A 27,221-nucleotide genomic window follows, 5' to 3' on the forward strand; every position below is an offset into this window, starting at 1 on the left:
CAAATGGGCCCCTTCTCAGCGTTTTTCAGTATTAGAGTTCCCCTGTGAAAGCAGATTTAGAAGGGGAAAAGGGGTTTATTTTCTTTAAATAAGCAAGAAAGTCTTTTTCTTAATGTGATACTGTGAAGAAAGTCTCAGTGTTAATGACTTTGCTGAGCTTTAATCACCACAGATGAATGTAGCACGTTGGGAGTTAAGGCCCATGGAAAGCAGGAGGAAGCCGTGTTTTTATAGTGGCCATTCGCACTGCCGTATTCTCCAGCTCTGCTCACAGCAGTTTGTGGCTTTCCTGTGTAATGTGGTCCCACCGAAGCTGTGGTCCCCGGGCAGCGGCCCGTCCCCATGTGTCCTTCTGCTGGGGCCGGGATGTCCCTCTCCCTCCTTGCTCCTTTTCACCAGTAAAAGAGATTCACAGCCGCCTGTAGCAACTTGTTCCTTCTCCTAAGGTCATTTTATATTGTTCAAAGGAAGGTATAAAGTGTGTCAGGATATCTGCTTACTCTACAGACCCAGGACAGAAGTGTTTGATATAATATGTCATTGCTAAATTGGTCAAATAAAAAATGATTCATTGAAGTTCCCTTACACTTGTCCTTCCATTGTCCGGTATTGTATTATTGCAGATCCCAAACCGGGTATTTACAGAAAGCATTTCAGCTCTGCTTACAAACAAAGGGAAAGTTTAGTTGAGTTAGAAATACTACGCCTGGATTAAAAATGGCAACGATCATAGAAGCATGTGGCGTTACGCGAGTGATTTGCTGCCGTAGTGGCCGAGTACGGTGTGACGTACGAGAGAGCAGTACTGCGTGAGGTTGGCTGGACGCTTTGCACCGTGTATGTTAACTACATCAGAAGAATAAATCATGAGCTTGTTTTGTCCTAAGCCACACATTATTTTTCTCTCTTCTAAAGCAAATTTCTGTTTCATCCTTCTGAAGGGGTTCATTTAATAGTGTGTGAAATGAAATGTCAACAGGAATTAGAACAAATGGCATTGTAATTCCCAAGAGACAAGAAGTTTCTGCTGGGAAACATTTCCAGCCAGCCCGCGGTGGGGAGAGGGCTCAGGTGCTGCCGGCTCCTCCGGCACAGCCGGTGCCAGAGCCTTCGCCCGCCCGGGGCTGCCGTCCGGGGGGCATCGCGGGACGAGGGCTTTGGGACTATGCCGGAGAGACGGCTTTGGGAGCCGTGGCCTTAAAATTTGGGAGTAAAACCCGCTCCTGCACACAGGGCGCGTACAGGGGGCTGCATCTTCTGCCAGCCCCTCCCGGCATGGCGGAGCAGGGGGGTCCGGGTGGGCTCCCCGCGTGGCTCAGGGCAGGGTCCCGCAGCCCCGGGGGGGTCCCGCAGCCCCAGGGGGGTCTCGCAGTCCCGGGGGGGTCCCGCAGCCACCCTCAGCCCCGGCAATCCGCTCAGGTGCTCTCCCCTCATTGTGGCCCATCTGCATTCCGCGCAGGGGCTGCAGACCTATTATTGTGGTGCTGCTCACTGCACAAACCCAATTAATGAAAGGTTAGGATGCAATTAAAAATCGTAAAGTGTCCTTTATTTCAAAATGAAGTTTATCCTGCAGTATGGGTTCTTGGAACACGCTACAAAATACTTTCCAAAGACTAAGGCAACTACTGTTTGAGTATTTGTGTGTTTGTTTTGACCCCTGTAGAACTTTGTGGGTTTCTCTAAGGGGATAGAAACCACACACGGGTCTCGGTGGGCCATTTACAGCCCCTGAATGGATCTGTGCCTCTGCTTTGCAAAAGGTCCTGAATGTGGGAGCACCAGACAGCAGTGATGTAGGGGTACGACTGGTATCAAAACCACCCGCCTCGTCAGCAGAATTTTCTTCTGGGGTGATGTTACAGTGATTGGCGAGAAAACTACAGGTGAAAAAGTGCTGGACTGAACCTCTGAAAAAACATCAGAAAACCTCCGTGCCACCCATTGCCTGTCGGCAGGAGGGGACCCGTTCTGGTCACCTTCTGGGGCAGTCAGGGTCTTTAAAGAACCAGAGAATAATCTGATCAAAGCTGCCTTCAGACTGCTGTGCCGTTGCCGTTCTGGTGCACGTGATGGTCTCAGGGATCACACAGGTTCCACTGAGAAAGATGTGCTGCTGCCGCAAAACAGGAGTGGGGAATTCTTTGTTGTGTGGTTTGTGGAGAAGTTCAGTTGTTTGCTGACTTGGATTTTACATCTGTAAGTTGTGTGTATTTAGGAAGGTGGTAAACTTTAATAAATATTTGTAGCATATTCTGACAGTCTTCGTGGCACTGCAGAAACATCACTAAAACTCACTACTCTTCAGGTACTTATTTCATTTGTTCCAGTGGTCCAGTGACCACACAGGGAGGATTCTTTGCTATGATAAGAAACCTGTTGCTATTATATTCAGGGCAAAAAGCAGTAGGAACGTGCAACAAAGTTCCAGTTGCCTGAGCAGACTTAGCAGATCTGCAAATGGTACGTATGTGTCTAACATCTGTAATTAAACTGATTGACCTTTCCACGTACAGGCTGGAGGGGAGAAAAGTACTAGAGAAGATGGATTGAGAAGTGAATGAGATGCCAAAGTAAATCTCATTTACCCGTCCCATGTGTCAATAGTGAGCTGGGGGAACATTAGTCTCTGAAATCATCTCACGTCACCAAAATCATCTCCAGCACCAGCTGGCTGCTCCGCAGAGCCGTGGCGGGGTGCAGACTCGGCAGCGCGACGGCTGCTGTAGCACCTTCGCACTGGGGTCGCTGCCACGGCCACAGCGCAGAACCTTCCCCTCTTCCTAAAGCAGCCCCTAGATGGGCACAAATGCTGCTCGCTAAGGGAGAGGCAAGTGGTACGTGGCTCAATGGAAGAAAAATTTGACATTTTTGGGAGGATGCACAATAAGAAAAAAAGCAGCAGGAGAGGCGGCAGAAATAACTGCCCCGAAGCAGCTCTTTTCTTCCCTACATCCCTGAGAAAGAGTCTTTTAGGCTTAGTGATTAACCCCCTAAGCTTGCGCCGACACTAACAAGTACCTAAATGGGCCAGAAGACAAGTGGGTTTGAGCTGGGCTCCCCCCCACGCCCCCCGCTCGGCAGCTCACAGCTTTGGGCTGAGGGTGGGATGAATGAGGACCCAGTACCATACTTGTTGTCACTGTAGTAAAAGGCTTTTGGGTAGGAAACAAGCAATTTACATTGAACCACTTATGCTCTTTTACCGCGTCCCCTTCTCCACGTCCATGGGGAAGCTGGTGACAGTGTGGGGACTTGCAGGTTTTGCCATGCAGATCCGTGCCGGTGTCCAGGCCAGTGCGTCCTGCCCGCGGCCAGGGACGGGCAGGAGCCGGGGACAGACGCGACTGTCCCTGCGTGAGCCCCATCCCTCCGCACCGCTAACGCCATGCCCTGTGAGCGGTCGTGTGTGTCCGAGAGACAACCCTGGGTAGTGCTTAGTTTTTACATAGATCATTCCTGACAAAGCCCATTATTCACAGTGAGCATAAAGCCAATATCCCTTCGGTTCGCAGAATACTCCCTGTAACGCGTCTGTCAGCGTGGCGCATCCTGCGAGCGATCTGTGACCACGGGGGGCACTTGGTGAGAAGGGAGAGGACTTCTATTGACAGCTGCATCCAATCTCTTCATCAACCTAATCTCTGAAATTTTAGACTTCATTTCCTACCAGTCCTTGTGATGCTTGACATGTTCATGTGTATAATGAGATGGGATTCAGACTGTTCAGTTGCGCGTCGGCCCGTGCACAGGCTGGACGGGAATTGCCCGGCACTCCTACCTCCGGACGGGTATTGGATGCCTCTCTCGTGCTGACTGGGCTCGGATCAATTTTAACTGAGTACGTCTGCACCTGAAGAGCAACTTTTTGACATGTCTATGCACTAAAACAATTATGATAATTTTATTGTAAAGTGATACTTTTGAGAAATGAACGAGGGGCAAAACATCCATCAGCGCTGTTGGGTCTCCGCCTGCGGCTGCACTGCTCTGCTGCAGCTCTTCAGTCAGACCCATCTAACGGCACGGACTGAACTCCTCTTGAATTATGGAAAGGTCTGAACACCGAGGAAGGAAAACAGTTTGGAAACAATGGGGTAGGCAGAGGAGGGAGCCCCGTGCTTCTGCCACGTCTTTCCTCAGAGCTGCCTTTTCTGAAGTGGGTTTTGTTTTCTACCACTCAGTACTGTTTCTTTTTGCAAGAGGGATATAATTTTCTACCATATCTGAATGGTAACATTTAAAAATCACTTTGCATCAATGCCCAATCATTCAGGCCTTCAGTCTTTTATTTTATGGTTATGTTTTATCATATATAGCGGAGTGATTGCTTTTCACATCTTACACATAATCCTTAAGAATCTCGTTCATACCCACTCCATCTGACTTACTCCCGGCTGGGCGCATGTGGGGTTCTGGCTAAGGATACACTCATGGCATTCACGGGACTTCAATGTTGCATATGGCAGATTGTACAATGACCCACTGTGCGCACTGGGCCGTGCCTGTGGCTTCTGCTCTCTTGATTTCTTTTATTCACCGTGTTTCCATAGAAAGGTCATGAAATTTGCCCATTATTCCTGTGTTGTGGAAGCGTTCATGGCATGGGCTGCACCGATTGCATTATGCCTCTCACATGTAATTGCTGAAAGTGGACAGTCATCTTGTGGTATTTTATTAACCAGGGACAGAGCTGTACAAGGGAAAAAGACGCAATGAATAACGATTAGGCAGAGTGATTGTTTTTAAATTCCGAGGCTGGACTCTGCCCACTGACGAAGCGGGGGATTTGTTGCCGTTGCTGCTGTCCCCTCTGCCCGGGGGCCGCGCAGCCCAGGCACGCTGGCGGCGGGAGGTTGGCCTGCCCGTGACCCGCTCCGGCATCTTCCAGCCAAAGTCTTTGCCGTCAATTACAGATTTCGCGTTTTCCCCTCCTGTACTTAGAGGCGGCTTGAGCAGAGCTGCGCAAATGCTCTTCAGAGTCCCTGTTAATCTGTATTTTTACGTGACCGTTCCCTGTTCTCCTGTGGTTGGAAACACCGCGCTGTGTGTGTGAATGCTGGTTTGCAGCTCAGGGGGAGACAGATGCTCTATTTTGTGAAGGATCACATTATTTAAGAAAACCAAGAAACTCTTCTGAAATGGATGAAAACACGATTAAAAAAGCTTAAAATCACTATTCTGTGTTTGGAGACGTGGTCACTCTTGATGAAGGGATCTTTCTCTGTGGACAAGACAGCATGACAAATCTGGAACTGCTCAAGTTGGGCTCTGGTGTCCGTGGGGTTTGGCGCCTTAGTCCGTGGCCAAGCAGCCATACAGGTAACGACAGTCAAAGACCTGCATGTTTACGTGAAATCTGGTTTGGGTTTATCCCTTTTACAGCTACGGACAAGAAGCGACCTTAGCCTTTTCTACAAGGTGTAATATTACAATGCTATTTTTATTCTATTGATTTAACCTGGTCTTCAACAGAGTGGGACAGAAAATTGCATTTAAAAGATAAGTGGAAAAAAAATCTACAGGATGCATTGCATCTTAGATGGCAAACTGACTCCTACGATTACATTCTGTTATGCTGAGTATTTGGGCTATATTTTGTAGGCCAGGTTTTGCTAAAAATCTAATTTTACCATAGAACAGTGTATCCAAGAGTACTTTAAAATGGATTATACAGTAAAAGCTCAAAACCTTACATTATATTGTAACTTAAATGGACTGATTTTGCGGCGATTTAACATTTTACATGCAGTGTGGCAGTACTTGTCACAAAGTACATATATTCCACTTTAGTAAGTCACTGGCCAAAATTCTGCAGAACGCCCAGCTGCCGGCGGCGCGGATGTCCCGCTTTGTGTGCGCTGCGCAGACGAACTGCCTTTTCTTCTGGCAAAATGCATAGCTATAATCTATTAAAACTGATAAATTAAGGCGAAGTTTAACATGAGAAAAGGGCAGTTACTGTGACAGAAATACTTGCAAGCACGTGCTCGGTGCGGCGGGTGCAGAATAGTCATAACGGCTTTGCCAAGTCACCACCACCAGCAGGAACAGCCCTCCACGGGCTGCGCAAACCTTTTGGCAGAGCCTGGCGAGATGTGTATGCGTTTCTTTAGATGCACGCGTTCGTTTCTTGGCTAGATGATTCTGCAGATTTGTTATTTATAGTATTTTAGTATTAAATAATAAATCAGCGTCTGGGAAAGAAACAACTTCTGTTTGCATTTTGCTAAATCATTTTCAGTCTTTCCCTCTAAAGCAGGAAAACATAGACCTGTAGAACACCTTTTATTCTATCATCTAAAATTCCGTGTGATATTTTTCACCAATCTCTCCTTTTATCTGTGAGAGGAGATCGAGTTCTTTGATAATTTATTTAGACCACATCGCACATTTGGAAGTGAGGCATTTGGGCTGATTACTGCTGCACTTACTGCATGAGCGCTCTCGGGTCACCCTCTCTTACTGGACCTGTGGCCGTTCAGCCGTGCGGTGCTGACGGTGCCTCTCCTGTAGCAGAACTGTCACTGGGACCATCCCCGTGCGGGATGAGCGGGGTAGCCGACCGCGCGCGTTTGCCTGCCTGAATCCCCAGCTATCCGCAATGTAGTGTAGCAGAGCTTTTGCTGTCTATAAAGCGCGTGGCCCGGTGGTTGGCGCAGAGTGAAGAAAAGTTTGGATCTCTGTCATTTCACAGCCAGAGGTGGAATCTAAGTCCCACTTGACTTTGAGAATCCTGGCACTGAGACTCATACAGCTAATTGACAAATGGTCATCAGGTCCTTCCCAAACGCCTGCCGAAGGTTGCTACGGGAAGCACGAAGTTGTCATAATTCTCCCTTGCTCACATGAAGCTTTTTGTCCCGAGTCACAGTGAGAGTCTGCGCAGAAGCAAAGATGCGGTTGTACTTTCATTATATCTGTCCCTGGTGATAGGACTGGATGAGGGAAATGGTGGCGGCTGTCTAAAAACCCCTTCACCTCGTCCCTTGGCAGTTAGAGCTGGCCTGCAGAAGCCCATTACACTAAGCCACTGTGACGGCTCAGGAGGGAGAAGCATTGTCCAGAAATGCAGGACACATGACATCCTACTTCTACAACATGTTTTATGGTACCCTGTATCAGATGCGATGCTGACCTTTAGAGAAAGAGGTGGATCGTTCCGGGCAATCCAGCAATGAGGCTGAGAACAAGCTACGGGTAATCAAATAAATGGGACACATCAAGGCAAAGGGAAGCTGTCTGCCCACTTCTGCTTGGAGATACTCAACCGGCACGGCCAGATGACATTGCCATTAGTGCAACCGGGTTGCAGTAATACTATCAGCATTCAGTTGTGTTAAGCTGCCTGATATCGCAGACCACGTTCAGCAAAGGTGCCGTTCCTGCCCACCAGCTGGGTGGTGTTCGGGGCTCTCTGCGTGCTGCTGCCGCTGAGGGTTTCATCTGTCTGTTCACCTGCGCGTCCTCCAAAATCCCTGCTCTGAGTGCAGGGTGCTTTAGCTACACTTACTCCCTACAAAATGCCACAAACCCTTGTCTGGCTTGTTTTTAGCCACTGATAGTTTTCATCATAAGTACTTCATGTTGCAGATAAAGCCTTCAATATGCACAGATGTTGAGATAAATGCCCTTTCTCTTAGTTTGTGATGATTTAATGGGTGGATTTAATTTATTGTATAGTCAAGCGCTATAGGTAGATGTGCCGTCTGCCCACTCTGTTTTGATATTGCCAGGGAAGTGGTTATTAATGGCACGCAAATTCTATCCAACAGTTTTCTTCAGTGCCTTAACTACAGTGCATCTAAGACCACGAGCTGGAAATCACTGCTCTGCACAGGATGTCCAAGGAAAGCCCTGGTAAACACAAACGATGAGATACGGCTCTGGAGGACTCGACACCAGAAGGCATCTCTTGCCATAATGACTTTCCCATAAAAGTAGTGCATAACATGTCTCCCAAATTACACCCCGACCTATTCAAATCCACAGAGCCCAGTTTAGCTGTCAGTGACACTCGTTTTTCACCGGTGTGACTCACTGACTGTAATGAAGTTACTCCCGAAACACACTGTGATCAGAGTGGGCAGAACCATTAAAAATTATTTACATAGATGAAATTGCATGGGGCTGTCAAAGCTGTCAATAAAGCAGTCCTGGAAGGACACGCAGAGCCACAGCCTCGCCCGAGTAGTGGGTTTTATGTGCTGCAGCAGCAAACGAACCCCCTGGACACGGCTAACGAGGCAGCTACAGACGCCTCCTTTGTTTCTGAAAAAAAAAAAAAAAAAATCATAAAAGCTGCTGAAATTCACTTTCAGTTCACAGTCCATTTGGTGCCAGACTTCCCCACTCTAATCATGTGAATATGCACTGACATGTACGGGCGAGCTGTGTGCGCGTTTATTTACCCTGTGATGTGCACTTGAGGGCATGCATGCATAGGTTTAAATATATATTTTTTTAAAGACCGAACACCTGTTTTCTCCTAAAAATCTTTAGCTTCTCCCAAGTTAGCAGGCTTTTTTTACTGCAAAATTCAGATGTTTTCCTTGCATATTCCTTTTCAAGCATTGTTTAGCTCTGCTTAGACGATAACAGACCAGTGATGGACAGTGGCAGTGTCTGAGAGCGGCACAACTGTAGGAGCTGAATAGTTTAAACAATACTTCTGTATCTGCTGAAAATCTAAGAAAAAATGGTAAAAATAAATGCAAGTGTTACGACGTAGAAGACAAAATTAAGATTTATAGATTTTTCTTTCAACATTTGTAGGTCTGTTTTCCTCTTCTGAAATCTCATTTTCTCCTTTCCCTTCCAAGCCAACTTGAAACCTATGCTAGGCAGCATGTGGGTGCGTGAGGGACCATTCCTTGCAGACTGGGTACTTCACCACTCCTGCCTTTCTGGGTAATAAGTTGTCCACAAGACAGTGCGGGTGTGAGATTTCCTTTGGGCCGTTTGGCAAGACCTCTAAATTGGCATCTGGTCTGACATCATCTTCCCAGGGCACAAAAGCAAGGTTGGGGTTTCAGATGGAGATCCACAGAGACGCGGCATTTCAGGAGCACTTGTTCATACAATCACAGAATAATTTTGGTCAGAAGGGACCTCTGGAGGTTTCCTAGTCCAGCTCTGTGGTGTCTTACACAGAGGGCAGAACAGTCCTACGTTAATGCTGAAGGAAAGTTATTAGCCCGTGTGTGTTAACAAGTCGTGCTGGGGTGCATCCTTCTTTGTATCAGAATTTGTAAAGAAAGGTTAAAACTGGAAAAGAGCCTCTACCGTTTGCTGCTTTTCTGGTCCGTGCTGACATCTACACCTTCCGGAGAGAATCTGACAATGACTGTGACTTTGCTCTTGAGCTACAGACATGTCTTCTGTGTGTAAACTGATGGAGCTGTTTACCTATGTTTTATCTATTCGGAAGGCTTTCCCTAGGCTGGAAATCAAGCTTGTTCAATAGAGCTCGTTAGGTAATGAGCTTATTCACTAAGCTCATTAGTGGTGGAATTCATCCTGCTCAGCCCTCTGCAGCCCAAAATCTTGTATCCCTTCAGCCTAGCTTACTACTTGTTTTGACCCTTAGCAAGAGAGATGACTTTTACCTAATTTCAACTGGTTTGTGTATTTTCATTCAGCAGCTGTCTTGCTGAATGAATGTTTCTATTATTTAATCTGGCCTGCTATTCCTCTGTAGCAGAAAAATATCTGAAAGGGCTGAAGTCTTTTGCATCTAACGTGCCAAGGCTAGAATATCATGCCAACTCATTTCATGAACTGAAGCAGAGTGTCTGACTCAGTGGGACTCATCCTATTACATGATGGATGCTCCCTGGATTGATGAACAGACGGTTAGGCAGATGTAAGTAGGCAGGAAAACGAAAGAGGCACCAAGTAAAAGTTGTGATTGCCTCCTGCGAGCTGACCGTGATTGCCCATCTGTACACAATCTCGTGGTCCTGCAGGAAGTTTTAAAGCGCACACATGCACGGCAGAAGCTAGGGATTTCGTATTTTGGTTAATTATGCGGAGATCAGAGAGTGAGCTTGATAAAAAGGATATCTCACAGGTGCAAAGCTGGGTGGGAGACGGGGTTTTAAATCTTCCCGAACCAACAGCACAACTGAAATGTGTGACAGTGAAGGATGTGTGTTGGCAATAATGCTTCATTGATTCATGTTCAAAGTGGTAAATTTAAGTCCTGTTTCTACTCATTTCAGACACTGATTACTAGAAAAAGGCTCTCATGCAGTGGAGTAACGGAGGTGTCTGTTAAATCGACAACAGCCTACTCCTGTCTTCCCTCCGAAGAGGCAGAAAGAGGCAATTGGAGCTTTTCTCTCTTTAATATTGGTGACAAAAGGCCAGGATACTATGTAAACCTCAAAAAACAGTAGCAGGATTATAATTGAGAATGAGTTCTGAAATCAACAGCAGGGAAAGAATAAGATTATACCTGCGTTAGCAGGCAGTGCGGCTCACCGGGGGCTGCGCCGGTGCAGAGGACCAAGCATCCCCCCTGTACGCATCTCCAGAAGGATTCCTTTTACACTAGTCCCCGGGTGGCCCGCGGACTGAATGCCCGTTAGCAGTAAGAGCACACGAGCTGCATTCCTGGAGCGCACCTTCCAGCCGTATCTCATCCAGAGGGATGCAGTTTGCGTGCTCTGAAACCCCTCTGCACTGAGCCGGGCTGCAGCGAGGACAGGAGGAGCTTTCCAAGAGCTCCTGAGCCAAAGGAAGGCAGTGGTGTCGATGGACGCTAGGAGAGAGCAGCTCAGAGCAGCTTTCTCTCGGTTTAGCTTTCCTTTCGGAGATAGCTTCCTTCTGCCAAGCATTAGGTTGCAAGAATAGCTGGCTTGCATTATCCTTTTCAATTGAAAAATAAAGTGCTATTTTTGTTCTTACCATAGTGACTGTAATTAATATTTAAGGAGGATGGCTCCCTTGTGCTCCAGGTCATACAAATATAGAGGAAAGTGTGTACTGTTGATGATGTGTTGTCTCCAAATTCTGCCCCAAAAGTGCGCGTAGAGCATACTGACATGGAAGTGAGGATTGTGGCAACTGGGTGAGAAAATAAGCAGAATTAAATAACAGTAGGAAGTGTTTTCCTTAGTACAGAGAAGAAGTAAAGGGGCTGTCTGGTTGTGGGGTGAAATCTGGTTATCTCAAGGCTGTGCATTTAAATATTAAAGGCTGAAAGTGACTCAAGATTTTATCATCTGCTGTTTTCACATCTGTTGTGAAACCCCGTGTCTACAGGCGAGATGAGAAAAACAGCAGCGGTTCGTGTCTGTTGGATGGCAAAGGGGAGTCACATGTACAGAAAGAATAAAGCGATAAGTATGTGAAGAATAATTACCCGTAATAAAAAGCCGAGGGTACTTCACAACGTTGAGGACGTGTTGTTTGATTAACAGGAGCTGTTAGAAGTGAACCCGGTGGCTCTCGCTGTGCCGCCGCACGAGATCTGGGGGTGTTGGGGCGGCGTTCCCGCGCTGCTGCCGCGGGCACCCAGCGAGCCCGTACCTGGTGCACGCTCGGTAACAGCGCCCGCTTCCCTCCATACGTGTGAGACTTATTACTTGAATTATTTGACCTTGTTATTAGGAGACTCCCCAGCACGGCGGCACCGAGACCTCTGCATCTCTCTGTTTAAGCTTAGGTTTCAGGGCCCGTAGCCGAGTTCTGCAGGACTGCTCTCTTCAGAAGCAAACAGTCCTTCTCAAGGGCTTTCTGGGGATGTACATCGGCCAAATTTCGCAAAGTCCTGAAGGCAAAAAGCTAAAGCTGATCTGTGTTTTAATTTTGCCGCAGATGGCAGGCCAAGATTAAAGCAGCAGGCTTCCCCAGGCGATCTGCTCGATGGCTCTCCTGAACCCGGCGGTGGAGAGCCTGCTCAGAAAATGACTTTGAGTGGCTGCCCAGTTTGGTTTTGTTGTTGGTGCAGATGCTTTTATAGGTGAGAGCTAATTCATACGCAGAGAGCCACGCTCCATCAGGAGCAGCGACGGCCCTGACAATGCCATCGCAGCCCTCGTCCCCAGACCCGACCCCCTCCCGGCGCCGGGCAGAGAGTGCGGAAATGTCCACAATGTAGAGCCAGAACAAAAGAGGGAAATCACGGAAGAATGAGGGAAAGAAAGAGCCAGATGCTCCAGCCTCATTTCTGAGGCTGCAAACCAGAACAAAAAGCCAGTGAAGACTTGCACCTCTTAGAGGAGTAATGAATCCTTTCCTCCTCTGGCAGGCAGTGATTTGACTTGCCACACGCCTCCTAGTAATTTCCCAGCAGGTTTTAATGTTGGAACAATGGCATTCTGTTAGATATTGATTTTAAAATAACTCTTCCACACTTACTTGTAACTTTAAGAGGTGAATTACAGCCCTTGAATGTGCTCTAATGTAGCAGTGGTAAATAGTTAAATAGGCACAATCTGTTTCTGCCGGCATTGCCTGGCCAGGAGAAGGCAGAGCTCGGCCGAACCCTGCCTGTCCTCCTGCTCCGCAGGAAAAACATCCAGCAGGCTGCCTGCACCGAAGGAAAAGATTCATAAACTCACAGTGGATGTGATGAATTTGACAGAAAAAAATTTCTGTGCTGGGCGTTGAAGTCAGCGAGGGTGGGAGGGCAATGGATGGGTGACCTGATTGTAGCTCTTTTCTTCAACTTCTACTGAGCCGTGATGCTCCCGGTGGGGTATCGCTGCAGCTCCAGCACCCCTCGGTGAGCCTCAAGAGGCAGCAGCACCGACCCGGGGCTCCCCCGACTGCCAGGGCCGTGCACAAAAGCACATTGTCAGAGTGCTTCCCTGGGTCGTGCAAAAAAGTGGCTGCTGGGGTCGGTTATCGCCATTTCTGAGGCTTGGGCTGCATTAAAAATAAATAAACCTGCTCTGCGCTCTGCTAACGCGCTTTGGCAGCTCCGTTCCTGCGTACGGCTGTGTGGACTGGAAGGAAGGGTGGGAAGACACGGCCGGTGTTAAACGCAAATAGCACACGGCTTCCACCGAAACCCTACGGAATTACCGCCTTAACGTTCACTGCGTGCCGTGGTACCCGAGATTCGAGTCCAGCTGTAAGCGTGATGGGTGGCAGGGAAGAAAGCTGGTCGATGCTAAGCTGAGAAAGGTTTCTCTGTTTATCTTACACACTTTTGTTGTTTTTTTTCTTTTTTTTTTTTCTTTTTTTTTTTTCTTTTTTTTTTTTCTTTTTTTTTTTTCTTTTTTTTTTTTCTTTTTTTTTTTTCTTTTTTTTTTTTCTTTTTTTTTTTTCTTTTTTTTTTTTCTTTTTTTTTTTCTTTTTTAAATGAGGTGGTCCCACTACAGTGCCTGGGACGCCCCTCTACAGCCCAGAGAGAAGCTGCTTCGGGTCACAGGCACTCCCACATTCTGGCTTCAGCCGCCCGGAATGCACAGGTCCCATAAGAAACCACAATAAAAACGTCTCACATTGTTTTCCTAATACTAAAGTGGGGCAGGGGGTTCATTTCGTGTTTCAGGTGCCCCATGCCAAGTCCGTGCCAGGTAGGAGGGTCTCGGTGAGGACGCGACGTGCAGCCACCGGGCAGAGGGGCCGCTCGGGAGCTCCCTCCGTCCTCCTCTCCGCTCCCCCATTCACTCCAAAACCGATTCCCACCGTAGGGGCGGTAATCAGCTAAGGGACATAATTAGTTTTGGCTAATTTGTTGCAGGGCCTTTAACTTCACTTCCCCTTTCCCTGCTTTCTGACCGACAGTGGCTATTCCGTCCCTTATTTTCAGCTGATCTCCGTAAACTAATTACTTTTACTGGGTCAGTGCTGTTATGAAATTATCATTTTATGAGACTAAAAATAGCTCGGATCCAGTCAGCAAGCCAATCACTTCCCTTCATCTCCAATGAAAATACATTGTTATCTTTAATCTGTATTTCTCAGGCACTTGCTGTGATGCAGGCTAGAAAGAAGGGCAAAAAAAGAAAGAGGAGCTTAGAAAAAATTCCTAAGTCAGTTGCTATAGATGCATCTCTGCCAAGGTTTCCATTGGTAAATTTAGCAGTCACGTTATAATTTTAGCCAGTACCGTTACTTGGCCTTATTCAAAATAATTGGATAATAAAATATTCACTTCTCACACAATGAGTTTACCTTAAAGGGGAGTTATTCTGTCTTGCACATTAAAAATGGTGTGTTTGCACATACGTGCAATCCTTACAAATATCCAAAGCCACAAAAAGCCTAAGGACAGACAAATTTACTTTTCTTAAGAGAGAGAAAAACCCAGTGAATTCCACTTGCTCTGAGAATGAATGAAGGTATTTTAATACTTCTGGGGTTCTGGTGAATACAAATAGCTCCGAAATGAGACTCTTGCCTGAGATTTACATCAAGATAGTGAAGGCACAAGGTTCCATCTGTAGTTTCTGATACAAAGACATTTTGCACACAGTATCTCTAAGTCCATTAGGGTAAGAAAATTGATACACATTTCGTATAAGATGAAGCTGGAGTCAAGAGAATGAAAGCTCAAGAAAATGGCTTCTCTGTGGAGCTCCATCAATTCATTGTTTGATTGGACTTTCTGTATACTAAATTCAAGCAGTTCTTTGGCCTGTGGATATAAGAATTGTTGACTGTGTAGGAAACGGTGAGAGTGATGAAACTGTAGCGCCTTGCTTTACGAAGGAAATATCCCACATCTCATCCATCTTTCCGTCGATGATGTTAAATATGCAAAGTAGTGTTTCTATTAAAGCAATTTTTCTGATTCAGTTTAATGGCAGTTACTGAAGTACTGACATGCACAATATGATTACTGGGCCAAACAGCAATCTTTCCGGAGAACCCGGGAATGGCAGCGCTCCAGAGATGATTTATTATTTTCCTTACTTTGCAAACTCCTCTCGGTTTGCGTGAAGGAGGGTGAATGAAGGTTACTATCAGCTTGAGTGGTTTCAGTGCTGTGCAGGGGAGAAGTAAGTGCAGCGAGAGCTCGGTTCACACGGTCGCTGGCAGCATTTGCGAGAAACGTGGTCAGTATTCAATAAGTTCAGGCTGGTCCGGCTGTCAGCAGTTTGGCAGCAAGCATTTCACATGCTATTTCACTACTGAAATTTCATCCCCTTTCTTGTCCGTGATGGAATACCAATAAACAAGTGAGCCCAAGAACTAAGCAAACCTGAGAATGACGGTTCTTTCAGAGAGGTCGGTCAGCTGTCCGTGCTCTCGTGCTCTCACCAACCCACGTTTTGCGAACCGCGGGGTACCAGCTTGAGCCAAGACAGACCAAAATAGACGCCTGCCCCCAAATCCCCACTTCCTGAGCGCTCACCTAATAAAAACTGTAAGGCATTGCAGGTCTCGCTCCAGATGGGGCTGTTGACATAACCAGGCCAGCACGTCTGTCTTATTGACTTGCTGGCTTTAACCTGGTTCCTTAAATGAGTTGTAGAGATAGGACTGTTGTCCAAGTGCACTGATGTGTATCTTTCAAACTCATTGACCAGCGCAGCCGAATCTGAAAGAGGGACATCGTCCTCGAAACCATTATCTTCTTGCAAATTGTAAGGGAGAGAGTCGGGCAGAAGACAGATTCTCGTGGCACCGCCCCGAGGGCGCTGCGCTGTGGGAGCTCAGCCTTCGTCAGGCAATAGAAAATCCCACACAGCGCATCCCTCAGCTCAAACCAGAACAAAATCCATCAACAACCTCCCTTCCTTGGTCTGCCGTGCTGCTGGTTTATCGACGCAAACGGCCCAAAGATCTCGGTGCCGATTCCCTCCAGGAGGCACCGCAGGCTTTTCCCCCGCCGGCTCTGGGTGCCGGTGCTCGGCTCGGGCATCCCCCAGACACTCGGCGATGCTCTGCAGAGCCCTCGGGAACCTCCCTGTGCCCCGGGACGGTGCAGGGAGATGTGGCACTTGGGTTTTTACAACTACAATTTGCTGCCTATGCTGCAGGTCGCAGACACTGCCCGAGACTCTGAAACGTACTGCTGGTGTCAGGTGAAATGAAAACAGCTATAAAAAGCTTAGAAAAATACGCACTCCGGGCAAAACCGGTGTGGGGTTTAGTAGCAGGAGGGAGGTCTCGTACCGCAGCCGTGTGTGTGACACATGCTGATGGGCAGCGAAACACGGGGCTGCCCCATCCGCAACCAAATGCTATCTAAAAGTGAATAAAACCAACACGCGAGTAACGAGGTGAGAGAATTTATGATAATTAAACTGTCCCTATATAGATGTAAAACTGGTGGCTATTGCGTATCGAGTTCGCTCCAAACCAAGAGAGGGACATGAATGCTACCGATGGGAAGCCGCACCGCGCTCGGCAGCGCTTGCACTGCTGACACGGAGCGTCCTGGGGCCAAAACCTCCCGCAGAACAAGGACAGGGCCCGGGCAAAGCCGATATTTACTGTACCGGTGCTTTAGACAAGGCTAAGAGAGAAGATGGGTAGCTGTTGGCCGCTTGAGAAAAATGTTTCTGCATGAATTGGATAGCTGATTTTGAATTAATTTTGAATAGTTGTTTCAGTAATTCAGATTGATTTAAGATGCACCCAAGAATAATGCTTTCATTATAAAACCTCCTGAGCAAAATTTAAATCGTGCTAAATTAAAACCAGCCTCTGTTAAACCAGGGCTGATGAGCACAGCAGAGGGATCAGAGATGCAGGGTCAGTATAATTTAATTCCTTTGCTTTGTTTCCCATTCCAGAAAAACTGTTGTACCTATCTCCTTGGGCTGTTAACTGCCTAAGGAGCTTGCAAGTCATCCTGGATTTCTCAAAACTGGTTTGCATAGTAACCCCGCCAAAAGCAGCACTTACTCTGTTTTATGCAGTGCTTCACCTTCAAGAAGAAATGCATTTTTATTGCTTTTCATTTATGGGTCACTCTGGACATTCAGTTGTATCCTGAAGATACTCAGGAATCTGGGATCACAGCAGCTGATGTACAGTACAGTAGGAGAGTGAATGGTTTCCGAATGCTAGCCTTGTTTCTCTTTGTAAGTAAACTTTCCCCTTTATATAAACAGAGCTATTTTTTTAATGTCTTCTAAGATGGGAAGAGTTGTCCTACATGTTCCAAATTGCTTTTATAAAGCACTCTGTCACAAGCAATGGTGGAATTCCAGTGTCAGGGAAACCTCACTTATCTGGATTGAAATGTTTCAGTGTTCAAAACAAAAAATACGTACATATATGTATAGATCTGAGTTCAAAACAATTACAAGTTACAAATTCTTGTTTTAAATGCTGGCTGAATTTTAAAGGCAAGTGGCAGAAAATATTTAAGATATTCATAAAAGCTCTGAGCGTTGCTGACACGCAAGCAGCGAACTGGCACCACTGACCGGCAAAGTCCAGGCTATGAAGAGGCACATTAGAGACTTCGGCTGCATTTTTGGAAACGCTGGTGTGATAGGAATTGCCAGTGCTCGCTAGTAACAGGATCCTTCCAAACACATTGAAATGACTTCTGAAGAGAGATGTACAGGAAATGTTGTATGAAAATGCCAATTGGTCAAATCGGAAAGGATTTATGGGGAAATGAAGGGGATGTGGACCACCCCCACGCACGGGGGCAGTCGGGAGGGTGGAAACGGCCGGAGGCCAAAAGTTTTACTTCTAGAGTTCATGAATTTCTGTGCCGGCGTGCCGGACCGAGGGTGAGAGCCGGTGCTGGACCGAGGGTGGCGCTGGCACTGCTGGAGCTTTGCTCCACCGGTGCTGTCCCTGCACCCGCCCGGCTGGGACCCCACCACCGTCCTGACCCGTCCCAAAAAGAGCCTCCCTGAGGGGGTCTGGCTGAGCTCTGCAGCGCTGCTCTGGCAGGAATTAGGTTTTTATGGCTCACAGTGACAACTTCTCTCCCTAGCACAGGTTTTGGGCAAGGCAGTGGGGAGCGTTGGGCTCCTGGTGCGTGGCGGGGGAAGCGCTCGGGACGCGCTGAGGGCGGTGGTGGGCAGATGGGTCGTGTCGGAGAGCACAGGGGCTCTTTGGGGTCTGCTGTTACCGAGGTTTCTGAGTTTCTTGTAAGTCTGTGATATGACACCAAACTTAGCTGACAGACTATTTGCTAGAAACGCCTATTTTACTTAAAATCCCACAACAAAAATCCCAAGTCAGTAACACTAGGAGTTTAAGCTTTAAGGCTTTGACAGCATTTTATAGGTCTCTTTCCAATAAACCCTTACGACACCGTGTTTAAATGTATAATTTTTTAAATTCTTGTCAACTCATTAAAGGCACTCATTCATCTATAATTTCTGTGACTACAACAGATTGAGAACACTTTAAACTCCTCAGGAGCACTCTGGTTTGTGTATCCATGCGTTCAGAAAGGAGGGGGAAGAGAACAAGACCAAGTCACTGCACCGACGGGAATAGAGACTCAATTGCTCTACAGCACGTCCTGCGTGTATTTCACAACGAGGGTTTGTTCCCCAGCAACACGGAACGTTCCCTTGACCCCAACTTTCCTGTCACAAAGATATAACAACACACGTGTGAATGTGCATAAGTGTGCGTAGATAGAAAGACAGGCGCGATCGTTATTAAACAGAAACCAGGCAACAGAACAGCATTTTCATGCGTTTTCCCCTCGTGGGGAGGACGCGCGAACAAACCACAGGTCTTCCTCTGAAGCTGCTCAGATACAATGGTGGGGACAGGAGGGTGGGAACCGACCAGTAGACCAGTCAAAATATGGAAAGCTGAACCACAGAATGGGAGTGTGCTGGGATCTACAGCCCAGCTGTGATTTCTAAGTAAGCACTGACTTCTTTTCCAGGGTAAGGACCTTAGCTTTTGCCATACCAACTTGCAAACTTTGCTTAGATGTTAAAAAGGAGGAAAAAGAGATCTTTTGCTGACTATGACAAACATGTTCTACATTTTCACTTAATGAAGAAATTCAGACTTGCAGTTGTCATATGCTCAGATTCTGCGCCTTTCTGACAGCTGAATTATGATTTTAATAATTTAAATGTGCTACTGTGAGCCTGTTCATGTATAATAGGCACAGAGAAGTGTTTAAAGTCAAAAGCAGTTTAGAGAAAAAGTGGTCACGGTATTACAAGAATGAGAATTGTCTACATCTGAATATTAAACTGTGTGAACTCTCCAGTGGGAAAACTCTTTTCACGGTAACTATAAACTTAGCATATTGTTCTGATGTGTGGAAATAAGAGACTGCATTCGATCATAACTTTGTGACCGCCTGAAGCAGCAGCCTGTGATGCCTACTTTCTTTTACATAACCCCATCAGGGTGAGGGTTTGGTCATTCTGCTTACAAAGGTTTTAGTTCAGAGCAACAGAAGCTCAAATCTATAATCTCAGTAGAAACATCTGTAAGACAGAAATGAAATATAAGGGAAAAAAGTGCCCTCCAGGCTACATTCCCCTTGCTTTTATATCATTATCTTTGTACCTGTCCATGGGAATGTTTGAAATTCTGCTGCGACTGCTACAGCACACTCGTTTTACTTTTTAAACTCACAAACTCAGAAACTAAACACAGACAAGAAGCCCGTATCCTGCTCAATTAAGTAAAAACCAGATCATGTCCTGCAGATCACTGAGTATTTTCAGTATAGCGGCCCACAACACCATCTGAATTCAGCAAACCGATAGTTCCTGGCATGTCCAGTGCAAAAACAATGACCGACATCACGAAAAGAGACAACATATACATCAGCAACTTTGCATAAAATCTATGGCTCGAATGAATATCTGAAAACATAAGCCCTAGTTGCCAGCTCCCTCGCACTCATGTTAACTTCTCTCCTGCAGAAGGAGTGCGAAACAGGACCTGCTACTCCACAGCCTTGCTCCTCCTGCACTCAGTCACCATTGCGCCAAGCGTTTGTCAAGTGGGTGTAAGTGCTTTTTCTGTTTTATACAACTTCACATAAGCATAAATTGCAGAAGTTGTAAGGCAAAGAACAATCAAGCCCTTAACAGTTCCAGCCCCTTTTCGAACACACACCCAGGCAAATGCTTAGGAGCGACTCAAGTCAAGCTCCTCGTACATGCTCGCCTGCTGCTCAGTAAAAGAAAAAGTAATACTCACCCCAGTGTTGTCATGGTTACAATAGTGTACCAAAAGGAAGCAGGAATACTGGTGAATTTGCTTGCCGAGGACCCTTTCTCTGCATAAAACATCACAGTTGCAAAGATGATGATTGCCATAGTGAGGGAAAAGAGGAGAAAGCCAAGCTCGGAGGCACAGCTCTTCAAAGTGTAGCCCAAGATTCTTAAGCCTTGGGAATGGCGAGAGAACTTGAAAATCCTGAAAACCCTAAAAACCCTTAGTGTCACAAAGGCTCCGCTGACATCCTCATTGTTGGTCATCACCAAGCCAATGTAGTACGGCATGATGGCCACCACGTCAATGATGCTCATCACACTTCTAATGAATCTGTAGCGACTTGGGGCCGCAAAGAGTCTCAACAGATACTCAACCGTGAAAATCATCACGCAAGCCGTGTCCAAGCAAAAGAAAGCCACAGCATATCTTTCCCCACACGGAAGCTCCTTGTTTCCAGGCACCGTGCCACAAGGGACAGTTTCCACGACATTAGTGATCACAGAGACAGCGATAAAGAAACCGGTGACATAGTAAAAGACTAAGGCTAAGGTGCTGGTGTGGGGGTTCTCGAAGGCTCGCCACATGGTCTGCCGGAAGCTCAGGGATGGCATGGACCCTTCTTGGTTGTTTTCTGAGTCGTTGTCATCCATCAGGCGCTCCGCGTTTTCCCGCTTTCTGTCTTTGTACTCTTCATAGCAGCAGTCCCCAATGATTTCAGGGAGGATCCCATAGAAGGCAAGCTCTTCATCATAAGCAGAGATGCACTCGTACCTGGGATAGTGCAGCTTGCCAGTTCTATAGAAATTTAAGATGCACCTAAAGACCTCAGGGTCCCGGTCAAAGAAGTACTCCTTAGTGTCTTCGTTGAAGAAGAACTCCTTCTCGGTGCTGCCCAGGAGAGTGTCTGGGTATCTCTCCAGTGTAGTCCTCCAGGTCTGGAAACGCCTGCCACTCACATTGAGAATGATCAGCTCATCCTGCCTCTTGTTTTTCTCTGTTGGAGCCAGTGGCATGGGACAGTTGGCCACTGGCATCCATCCTATGGCAGGGGGGCCCATGATGACCCCGGGCCTTGTTACTGGAGAAGACAGTTAGGCTGCTCCCGACACCTGTTGGAAGTCAGATCAGTCCCATCTAAAATACAGAACAAAACAAAAACACAACACACAGTCAAGCGGGGTGTATTGCCCCATTGTGTTAGAGTCAGGTGTCAGTATGTACGCAAGAATTTAAAACAACTGGCCCGCCCTCATCTCCCATTGGAAGAATGAAGTTAAACAAGGCACCTGATAATCAGCTCAGCGGGGTTATGGCATTATTATAGATTGAAATTTTGAATAGCAAATGATTCCTCATTAAAAGCATTTTAAAAGTAGCATAAACACACTAATTTATATTTGCTTCCTTACAAACAAGACTAATCCATAATTCCCCAGGTGTAAGCCTCATGTGCTCATCATTTTAACTACAGCTGTCAAGAAAGAGCTGGAAACTCCAGTGAAATCGGCTCACAGTTCACCCAGTGAAATCGTATGCCATGAAAGCCACGACTGGACTGAGTTGGGTTTCCAGTCTTAAAAAAGTTCAATATGCGATGAATCTTGCACCAAGAACACTTTCAGTTCAAAGAAACAGAACATCTCTAGTTTTCGTTAGTTTTCTTTCACCTTCAATTAAAGACCTGACCTCCGCAGCGGTCTTTTGCTGGTGTCTCTCATTTTGAGATAGGGTTCACTCCGATGAAATGTTGCATCCCTCCACCACACCAGAGGAAAATTCTGACTTTCAGGGGAACGTTGCTCAGAATACCTAAGCAACAGCAAGCCTGTATCCCGGGTGTGAAAGCTGATGGATTAAGCTACCAATGGAGTACCAAGAACATCAGCCTGAGGAAAGCCTCCAAAGCTGGACAACTTTTCATCCAGCAGGAAGATACCTTGGTTATTTCCTGGCTAACAGAGACAGAAGTCCTTCAGCTGAAGAACTGGAGGACTATTAGTTTGAAAGGGAATATGTTCACTGCACTCTTGATTTTTAGATGAAAAATATCCCGCGTTGTCCAGATCCTCAGCCACCGGAAGCGCACGTTCTCTTGGAGTTAGAGTCATTATTGTGGTTCTGATCTAGCCCAGAATTCTCTTTTTCTTTTTGATCTTTGGCCGGAGTTCTTACAATATTTAACTTTTGCTTTAACTTGTATTTACGTTCACTTCCCTAATGTTTTTCTAACTCTACCATAAAATTATCTGGAGAAAAGGGCCGTTATCATATAAGATGCATTAGGGGCCCTATCAAAAGTCGATTTCTCAATGGAAATTCCATTGATTCTACTGACTCAGCCCCTCAAAGCTTAATTATATCCTCTACACAGTATCCTTCTAGGCAGTTTTACTCTGAAGTTTTTTAATTATATGAAAGCTGTCACTCCAGCCAGTAAGGCTGCAGCATTATTGATTTCAACAGGCCATCAAAATACTGAATAAAAAATGATGGAATCAATCTCTGGTGAAAATGACTAAACTGCACACAGAAACGCTCTTACTCTTCCTCTTCAGAGCACATTAACATTCATCACCTTAATGTGGAGTATCTTTCTATGCAATTTTACTATCTAAAGGACAATTGAAATCTCTTGTGCAAGCATCTTACTGCTGCCGGAAGAGGTTTTATAATTACAAAACATACAATAATCCATAGTGATGCTTATCCCAAGGAGACACTTTGCTTATGTACATGGCACCGGAGCGAACATCCCACGATATTTTCCGATAGAGAATCGTTCAGTATTACTACGCGCTATTTTCTCTCTCCCCCCAAAGAGGGAATTTGCTGCATTAACAGTGCCAGACCGACAGCCCTGGAGACTCAGCTCTCTGTGCGGGGAAGAGGCAGAGTGCGGCACTGCAAACTTTCTCTGCACCACTTTGAAAATAAGCGCCGGTCTGCGGCGGAGCGGCCGTCCCCGGGCTCGGGGGGCTCCTGCAGCAGAGCCCCCCGTCATCAGCACTGGGGGATCTCTTAACATTTCTGAAATGCTGCGTAAAGGGCAGGACTGCGAAACAGGAGGCAGCAAAATGAGAACCATTTCATTCATTAATCACCAAATATATACAGGCAAATAACCAAGAGACCAAGCTAATGCATCCTGTTCCTCTTCTCCCCGCTGGTAAACTGTCTTCTCTGCTTTTTAATTTCAATTAGCGCCACCACCACAGTCATTCTACCAGGACTGATTGGCGACGTACGGTGACCTGACCAGCTACAGTACACTGGATCCTCATCTCCCCTGATTTCTCAGGGGAACCGCGTTAGAAATCTCTTCTGTACTTTTATAACTTTGGTTGTAAATTCCAGGTTACCTACATTAGCTGCTGCGGCACTATAAATACTTGACATATAATTGTTCTAATGAAACACTGGTAACTCATAAGTGACTTACACATTTTTAAATCACTTTTTAAAGATAAAATGGGTCCTTCCGTGCTGGCAGTATATGTGGGGAAGCTATAAATACCTCAGCTATGAAACGGACAGGAGAGGGGTGTTCTTCTGGGGAAGTTTAGTTCCCGTTTCCCTCTGACCAAGAGATGCAGCTGGTTAAGAAAAGTTACTGCGCACAGCTTAATTTCAAAGTTGCGTTAAATCTGTCCCTTTTGATCCTCAAAATACACAAAAAGAGAGTATTTTTCTGCTATAAATGGTCTGAAGGACTAAGAGGGAGAAGAGTAATGAAATCTCCTATAGCAGAGGTTTTGCTTTTTCTTGTCCGTGAGTCCTTGGAACTCCTCCCCGAAGTAAGAGACAGAAAACTGGGAGAGAGATAGGACTGGATTTGTAATTCAGTGCTGCACAACTAAGCTGAGTAAAAAAAAATACGAACTAACTAGTTTATCTACAGAATGTGGAAAGAATTCTCCTTTTCTGCCTGCCCGGGTTTGGGTTACGGCTAACCAGGCTTTTTAGGCTGGAAAGCAATTGGCCGGGCTCAAAATATACTGTACAGTCGGCAGAGCCTCTTCAGCTCGCATAGCAAACACACACACTTTAATTCTAACAAGCATATATTTAGCTATACACACATTTCTAATTTTAATAACTGTAATTTCTGCATGCAATTTGAAAGGAACTAGTTAACAAAAGATCGGTACCCTGCTGATGACATTTAGAAGACCTGGTACACAAAATTAATTTGCCTCCTCCTGATTTAAAAAAGTCAGCATCTGTAAGAAAAGGATCTGTTTTCCTTAGATAATTATGAGGAGAGTGAAGTAGGACAAGGAAATTTGATAGAAAAGCCGGTGGCGTGAGCCCCCCCGTCCCCCTCCCGGGACTCCCGACCCCATCCGAGTCCCCCCCCGACCACCGCTGGCCCCCGCAGGTCGCCGCTGCTGCAGCCGCTTCCCGGGCACCGCCGATTCATCCCCGCTTCCACTTTTATAACTTTGGTTGTAAATTCCAGGTTACCTACATTAGCTGCTGCGGCACTATAAATACTTGACATATAATTGTTCTAATGAAACACTGGTAACTCATAAGTGACTTACACATTTTTAAATCACTTTTTAAAGATAAAATGGGTCCTTCCGTGCTGGCAGTATATGTGGGGAAGCTATAAATACCTCAGCTATGAAACGGACAGGAGAGGGGTGTTCTTCTGGGGAAGTTTAGTTCCCGTTTCCCTCTGACCAAGAGATGCAGCTGGTTAAGAAAAGTTACTGCGCACAGCTTAATTTCAAAGTTGCATTAAATCTGTCCCTTTTGATCCTCAAAATACACAAAAAGAGAGTATTTTTCTGCTATAAATGGTCTGAAGGACTAAGAGGGAGAAGAGTAATGAAATCTCCTATAGCAGAGGTTTTGCTTTTTCTTGTCCGTGAGTCCTTGGAACTCCTCCCCGAAGTAAGAGACAGAAAACTGGGAGAGGGATAGGACTGGATTTGTAATTCAGTGCTGCACAACTAAGCTGAGTAAAAAAAAATACGAACTAACTAGTTTATCTACAGAATGTGGAAAGAATTCTCCTTTTCTGCCTGCCCGGGTTTGGGTTACGGCTAACCAGGCTTTTTAGGCTGGAAAGCAATTGGCCGGGCTCAAAATATACTGTGCAGTCGGCAGAGCCTCTTCAGCTCGCATAGCAAACACACACACTTTAATTCTAACAAGCATATATTTAGCTATACACACATTTCTAATTTTAATAACTGTAATTTCTGCATGCAATTTGAAAGGAACTAGTTAACAAAAGATCGGTACCCTGCTGATGACATTTAGAAGACCTGGTACACAAAATTAATTTGCCTCCTCCTGATTTAAAAAAGTCAGCATCTGTAAGAAAAGGATCTGTTTTCCTTAGATAATTATGAGGAGAGTGAAGTAGGACAAGGAAATTTGATAGAAAAGCCGGTGGCGTGAGCCCCCCCGTCCCCCTCCCGGGACTCCCGACCCCATCCGAGTCCCCCCCCGACCACCGCTGGCCCCCGCAGGTCGCCGCTGCTGCAGCCGCTTCCCGGGCACCGCAGATTCATCCCCGCTTCAAACAGAAACCTGACAGGCACAGCCAGGTCAGGAAAGCTCTGGAGGAAAACTTGAGAGCGCACAGTTATTCCTATTCACCCGAAGGGTCAGGAAATAAACGATGGGTTCTTACCACAGTAGCTCCCACCAGCAATGCCATACTTAATACATGTCTCTTCGTAGTCTCATGAAAGCAGAAACAGAACAGAAATCTCACAGTGTCTCCCCTTCTAGAAGCAGACGGGGATGATTTAAAAGATGACTGATAAACATACTGTGAGTTTCTCGATGAGACGCTGCTAAAGGGAGTGAAGAGCCTTGAGATTATTTGTTCTCTCCTCTCCTGTCCTTGTTGGGTCAGGCTCAGACAGCAAAGATATATTTGCTTTAAAGCAAAACATGTCAGCCAAAGCTTCGATAGCCTCTGTCAGTCACATATTCCTTTCCCTTCGCAATCACATCAGATAATAAAACTTTCTGCAAAACATTCACTCCCTCAGTCCATTGGAGAGATTTAGGAGCAAAAGCAACAGGCTTAGGATAAATGCACGCAAACTTCTCCCCTCCCTCCCCGTCAGCCCAGAGAGCCCCATCTTGCCGCTCGCAGCGATGCCTTACCTGGCAAGGGAAGACACTCTCGGCGCCCAAAAGTAGGGCTAAATGTGGGGAACTGGAAGGAAGAGGGAGCAGTCACTCCTCAGGATAAAAGGTGATGTGTGCTGCCTGCCTCTTGACTCCCTCTCTAAATGCAGTCAGCAGCAATCAGTAAATGTGATCATCATTGTGAAAGTATATATAGAGAGATGACTAAACAGCTTCTCCCTCATTACTGCCGAGACGGAGTCTCTCTCGCCTGAGCTTGCTTCATTTTGCCCCCTCCCCTTCCAGTACCGCTCGGAGCTTTGCTCTCGCTGCCCAGCCCAGCTGGAATCGGCACCCACGTCCCGGAGCGCGCGCTGGCGTGGGCGCAGCGGGGAGCTGGACCCGGCTGGTCCCAGGGAGGCAGGCTGGGAGGCGAAGCTGGAGAAAGGCGGTGTGAGCCAACAGAGACACTGGCAAATGGAGTCATTAAATACACACCAGAGCCTACCCTGCATGCTAATGTGCCAGCAGCGGCGAGGGGGGGGGGAAGGGGGGAAAAGTATGGGATGAACTTCACTGGTCCCTCCTGGAGCTCCCTCTGCGTCCCTGACTCTCAGGCGGGTGGGGACCGTGCAGGAGAGGTCCCTTCTCCTGGACGAGAAAAGGAGCTATACCTCCAGCATCGCAAACCTACAGCCAGCACCTTAGCCAGGGCAGGCGGCTACATTCAGGAATAAAAATAAATAATTCGGGCTTAAAATGGTCTTTCCCTCTCTCCTTCTCCAGTATTCCTTCCCCCGACCTCTCCCCTTTCCCCCTCGCCCCGCTCTTCTCGCCTGCCCGGCTCCTTGGCAGCTCTCCCCAGTCCTGCCTCCACCTCAGCTGCCCTCTCTCATCCACCGTCAGAAGTTGGACTCCGCACGCTCACAGCCCTGGCATCCTCGCTCGTTTATCTGTTTGCCGGCGGATCTCCATTAAATAAATAACTGTAAGCGCACAGCGGAGCAAACCAGCCTTGCCCTGCTCCGCCGGCCAGAGACGGA

The 27,221-nt window shown here is 46.7% G+C and overlaps 1 protein-coding gene across 1 annotated transcript in view; it reads right to left on the minus strand.

The window, feature by feature from the left end:
* Nucleotides 1-21,124, minus strand: part of KCND3 (potassium voltage-gated channel, Shal-related subfamily, member 3) — a 119,078-nt gene extending 97,954 nt beyond the window's left edge. The window contains exon 1 of the mRNA XM_009888435.1: nucleotides 20,065-21,124. Within this exon, the coding sequence (XP_009886737.1) occupies nucleotides 20,065-21,116 (1,052 nt within the window). The 5' untranslated portion in view covers nucleotides 21,117-21,124. The remainder of the gene's footprint in view (nucleotides 1-20,064) is intronic.
* Between the last annotated feature and the right edge of the window lie 6,097 nt (nucleotides 21,125-27,221).

The sequence above is a fragment of the Charadrius vociferus genome, unplaced genomic scaffold (genome assembly GCF_000708025.1).
Source record: "Charadrius vociferus isolate BGI_N301 unplaced genomic scaffold, ASM70802v2 scaffold1077, whole genome shotgun sequence".
Taxonomy (NCBI): domain Eukaryota; kingdom Metazoa; phylum Chordata; class Aves; order Charadriiformes; family Charadriidae; genus Charadrius; species Charadrius vociferus.